General features: G+C 39.0%; 1 protein-coding gene across 1 annotated transcript in view; it reads right to left on the minus strand.

Moving 5' to 3' along the window:
- The window catches only part of LOC117173681 (eukaryotic translation initiation factor 4 gamma 2-like), a 160009-nt gene that overhangs the window by 86633 nt on the left and 67612 nt on the right, over positions 1-5764 (minus strand). The window contains exons 3-4 of the mRNA XM_033362321.1: positions 3216-4158; positions 1689-1901 (exon numbers count right to left, since the gene is read on the minus strand). Of these exons, the coding sequence (XP_033218212.1) occupies positions 1689-1901; positions 3216-4158 (1156 nt within the window). The remainder of the gene's footprint in view (positions 1-1688; positions 1902-3215; positions 4159-5764) is intronic.

Below are 5764 nucleotides of genomic sequence, written 5' to 3' on the forward strand. Positions count from 1 at the left end.
ATCGAATTTTCGGCACCAGCTGACAAAAACATCATAGCCAAGGAGAATGAAAAGAAAGAGAGGTATCGAGACCTTATAAGGGAGTTTCAACGATTGTACCCGAAATATTCTGTTAAACTAACCGTCCTTATCATCGGCGCTCTTGGAGGTGCCAAGCTTTCACTTACTAACGGCCTAAAAAGCATCCCTGCGTGTCAACAATATGCTAAAATACTTGTGGGGAAAAAAGCAGAAGGCGGTAGTCCTTGGGTCGCTCCATGTTCTTTGGATATATATATATATATATATATAATGCATGTATATAAAATAATTAAGAATAACACTTATAAGTGTGTAAAGCAAATTAGTCAGTAGGGAGTGTGAGAAATGACGCCTAATGGCTTTACAGAATGTGTGTAACTGTGTGAGACTGGCTTCGCTACACACTGTATAAGCTCTTGTCTAGGGACAGTGCAGTTTGAGTTTCCGAAGAGAACAGATGCATATATTAAATATCCTTCATTCTAACTGTGTGTACTTTATTCAAAAGCACCCAAAACCCATTAATTTTACAAAAGTTAGATGTGATTTTTTATTTCTGGGGAGTTTCCCATCATGGAGTACAACAAAATTTCACTTTGACGACAAAATTATCTATTTTTGAAAAATGTCTATGTACGATCACATAAGTGACTAAATTACAGTCAAACCTGAAGCCGCTCTTATTAATACTATACATGGAGAACAAATGGAAATGCAATAAAAGTTGTATAAAGTTATGAAAAAACATGTGAACACATGATGAAGAACATTTGATTTCTTGAGAATAACTTATGAATGGACTACGCATTTAAAAGTCAAATTTTGTATCGCAATCAATGATACTCACATGTTTTCTCTTGCTATTAAGTATAAACATAAAAATACTTTAAAGGAATCAATATAAAATTTCAAGTATTTATAGTTGAATTTCGGTTTGAAAAATGCGACGTAGATAGTGAAATTTGAACTAAAGTTGGAAAAAACTCTGAGAAAGTAAAATATAAATACTTTGGGACTCATATAAAAACGAACGGAACGGCAGGTTCGTGGAGTTCGATACAAGCTACGGTACCATAGATGAGTTAGAACACACTGTGGATTTTCTGTAAAGGGATCGGATTTGATCATATTAGAACAATCGCTCTATAAGAACAATTAAATTTAGGACAGGAGCAAAATGGTTAAACACCTACCTGGAGAGACTCCATAAAACGACTAGTGTTGTACAGTAGGGAAAAAAGTACTCAATTGTCTTCAGAATGGGACATCTACAAGAGAGCTTTGTATGAATACAATAAAAACACTATAACCTATAAACAGGAAAATTAGAGAGGCTACTGTAACGAATCTAAGAATATTCCGGATATCCTCCTTCTGTATCTTTAAACCACCGGGGACGAATGGCTACTGTCCCATGTTGATACAACAGGGCTTGGAGAATAAAAATAATGGAGAGAATTATTATCAATGATGATATTAGTAATGCAAATAATTTATTTGGTATTCAATTTAATTACTGCAAATAAGTGTTCGCATTACCCGCTTTGTGGATACGAAACTATCCAACTTCACCAAGCTTGTCACGCCTCTCTCTCCGCTTCGTAGACCCTCTCATCAAGGATTACAGTACTATACTCAATATTAATGTGCATGAAACATGCACCTACGTCCATCGAGCTGAGGGACCCTTTGAAACAGTGTACCTAATTTAATTGAAGAATAATAACGAGAAAAATCCTTACCATTATCTAGTGGTAGATTTGGAGCAATATTTGGTTGCTTGAACATCATTGAATTTGCTGAAGGTCTGAGAGAGACTTCTTCCGGATGTCCTATCAGCATTTTACTCTTATTAAATCGTAATTGTTCTTTGTTTCCATCTGAAACAAATTTATGATACTTTTATCTCTTTCCTTTAGTAAGGTAATATCCATTAGGATGATATCACATCGATGGGTCCTAATAAAAACACCCATCTTACGCGGGTCAATTCTTAATCCCCTATCTGTACCGGACCTCTTTAAAAGCAAAGCATCTGTAGCGTGCAGATTCTAAACCTCGTAACTTTATCAATCCTGTTTGATAACAACGTAACTCGATTTTCCCCCTTTTTTCAGAACACCTCATTTTAATCGTCACAATTCTGTTTCTTTTCCAATCGAAATGCAATCGACGGAAATTTGAAGTACCGTATACCGGCAACCGGCTTGTATCACATTCGGTCTCGTTTTGACTGCAGTAATCATTAATTTCTTTCTCATAAAGAAGTGCTTAGGTAATGAAAGGAGCATTAAAATATCGCCTGACACCGAGCTAGATACGAGAACTGTCAAAACAGGCAAGTAGAAACATAAATATTTACTTCGGTTTAAATTTATGAACTAACGTAGCTCAAATTTTCTGAAACATAACCTCTCTTACACTGCTACTGTCATGCCTGAAAGATTCCCATCGTAATATTTTGCTATAATAGCTTAGATTATATAGGTCATATTATAGGTTAACTTGTTTTAGAATCATATAAAAAATGTTTGTAATATTTCAAAAATATGTATTACTTCAAATTTGTGTTACGTTGTTTTTAAACGGGCTCAGTAAAGTAACGAGGTTTAGAATCCCATATTTTTCAAGAAATATACAAGAAACCTTAAATATAATTTTATAACAATGCGTAAGGACGTTTTGCTATAATCATACCAAATTACACATGATGAAATAAGACAAGGTGTCACAAGATGCAGCCTTCTTCTCCGCGAAAAGGCCTATGTAATGTATAATAAGGCCTATATAATAGAAATAGCCATATATTCGCCATTATCCACTCATCAAAGATTTTGTGTGCGAATGCTTGTGAATATTCGGATTGTGTTGAGCAAAAATGACCGCCACCGAGACCACTTTCGCAATCTATCGAATTCTCATATTGCAATTGTATAAAACAATCAAACATGGTCTACTTTACATCTTTAATCTGGCAACACCTTGTCTCGTTTCACCATGACATTTAAGACAACGAGGATAAGTAAAATTGTAATAACCTCAGGAATCTTTAGACTTGCTAATGCCCAGTATTCGTTAATAAGTTAAAAAGGATAGGTTTGATTACCATCAAAATTATTAATCGAATAAAAGGGTTATTTAAAAAAACCTAAAATATGTAGAAAGATTGAGAAATTATAAAGATTGTAACTCACTGTTATTATAGTTTTGTGAGCTGTTATGTTGTTGTTGATTGTGTTTGCCTTGGTAGTTCATCTGATGACGGTTCTGGTTCTGGTAGTAGCTTGGAGGGTTGCGTTGATTGTGGCGACCATAACCAATCGCCGGAGAACTCGAAAAGCCGTTGGGACTAAAGGGTGATGTCATTCCGAAGGAGGGTGACGTGAGAGGAATGCTGCCCACCATATCCATATCCAAAGCGCTGCGTCCCATTCGTCGTAGAAATTCATTACCGAGGCGATCCTCCCGTCTGTGATAGCTACCACCTCTAGAAGATTCGTCATTGTCGTTACGAATTTGATTGATGGGCATTGGTCCCTCGGTACTGGTGGCTTTGCGTGGTATCCAGCCATCGCGGCGCAACTCGATTACGTCGCGTAACATGAATCGAATACGTAGAGGGAGATCACTTCTCTCTGCCAATTGGTTCATACGTTTGAAGTACTGTTCCATAAGTCCACGACCAACATCTGTATCAAGGATGCGGCCGCAGGTACGCATTATCTGGCACAAGCACTCAATGTCCTCCGCCATGTCCCCCCGGGATCCTCCACGTCTTCTCTCCACCAGTAGCTGCCTAATGCACAGATGTAAAATTTTGTCCGAGACAATCTCGAGCTTACCGAGCTCTCCAATAAATTTGATGTTCCCAAGCATTTTACGTTTAGCCAGTTGGCGCCTCTCTTCTTCCTCTGGTCCGAGCTCATCTTGATTATCAAATGCTTCTGTTGCTCGAGATCGATTCTCGAATTCAATCTTACACTTTTTGAGCAAAAGTAACTCAAAAGTTGACTGTGGTTTGTGGCCATCGACAGTAGGCTTCGGATGTTCAAAGTTTGGTGCTTCTTCGGCCAGTCTCTTGCACAGCTGTGCGTACATAGAACTGTACTTGGGCTCATCGAGTGCCTTTTCAAAGATCTGCAATATTAAAAATGAATACAGGCTTCGTTCTACTATAACAACCATTTAAAAAACGTGCGTGCAATTCTATTTTTCAGTGAGATTTGCAATTTAAGTGATGAAGACACACACACACACACACATATATATATATATATATATACATATAATTAAAAATTTGTCATAAGGACAACCGCAGGATTTCGCCAAGAGCGGGTGCTAATCTGGAAAATTGCACCCACTCCCAGCGAAATCGCGGTAAAATTTCAGCTACAACCACGTCTCACGACCGTGAGATAGGTGGTTACAGTCTGTAAAGGAATCAATACGACAATCCAGCAAAAGCCTCGTGTACACTAAGAACAAGGAGCGACGCAAGGACAACCGCCTTCTGCATTTTTCCCGCAAGTGTTTTAGCATATTGTTGACACGCAGGGATGCTTTTTAGGCCATTAGCAAGTGAAAGGTTGGCACCTCCAAGAGCGCCGATAATAAGGACGATTAGTTTAACAGAATATTCCGGGTACAATCGTTGCAACTCCCTTATAAGGTCTCGATACCTCTCTTTCTTTTCATTCTCCTTGGTTATGATGTTTTTGTCAGCTGGTGCCGAAAATTCGATAACGAACATGGTTCGCTTCTCGAAGTCAAGAAGAACCATGTCAGGCCTCGAGTGAGCAACAGAAACAATTGTCGAGAATATAAGGTTCCAGTATATGCGGCACTTCCCATTCTCAACAATTGACTCAATTTCCCTAGGAGCATTTAGAGGAGCGATATTAAGGTTAATGCCGTAAGAGTGAAGTCAAGTCCGACTGTTTCAGCAGCCTCCACCGCTGCTTTGTACAGAAACGCTCCTTTGCCCACTTCTTCGTGATTCCTGACCATTTTAAGAAGAGGGTGTCTTCCATTTGGGACTCTATGTGCTTTACCCACAATAATCCTGTTGTGAAGACATTCAAGACTCAATATTCCGCGATCACCTTGACGGCGTGAGATGTACAGTCGCGGAAAGGAAGACTTAAGATGCATCCTTTTGTTCATGTGCATAACCTTTCTTGTCCCGATATCAAGCGATCTGAGCTCGTTCTTCGTCCATGGAACTACTCCAAATGAATAGAGTAGTACCGGGACGGCAAGCATGTTCGATGTAGATACTTCGTTCCTCGCCGACAGTTCGGAAGACGAAATCTGCCGGATGAGACGTTTGTATCTGCTTCGGAGAGTATCCTTTATAGATGTCACATCCTGAATGCGGCTCTGTGACACGCCCAGGTATGTATAAATCTCTCCAGCGCAAAGCTGTCGTATGGCACTTCTATCAACGAGCTCAGGATCTTCAGGGATGCCAATAAGTTTTCCTCGCTTCAAATAAACCTTGACGCATTTGTCTAACACAAATTGCACTCCAATTTCCTTAGTATATCGTTCAACAATCCCCAGAGCTAGATGCTACATCTTTGCAGACACATCTATCGATGAGCAGGTTCTCCCGAAATCCGGTTACGCCTTTCTTTGAGCATCGTTGTTCATACATTTCTTGCCACACAGGTTCAATTGCCCGAACAATTCTATCATTTAGGATAGCTGTGAATATCTTATAAAGCGTGTTCAGACAAGTTAT

The sequence above is a fragment of the Belonocnema kinseyi genome, chromosome 5 (genome assembly GCF_010883055.1).
Source record: "Belonocnema kinseyi isolate 2016_QV_RU_SX_M_011 chromosome 5, B_treatae_v1, whole genome shotgun sequence".
Classification (NCBI taxonomy): Eukaryota; Metazoa; Arthropoda; class Insecta; order Hymenoptera; family Cynipidae; genus Belonocnema; species Belonocnema kinseyi.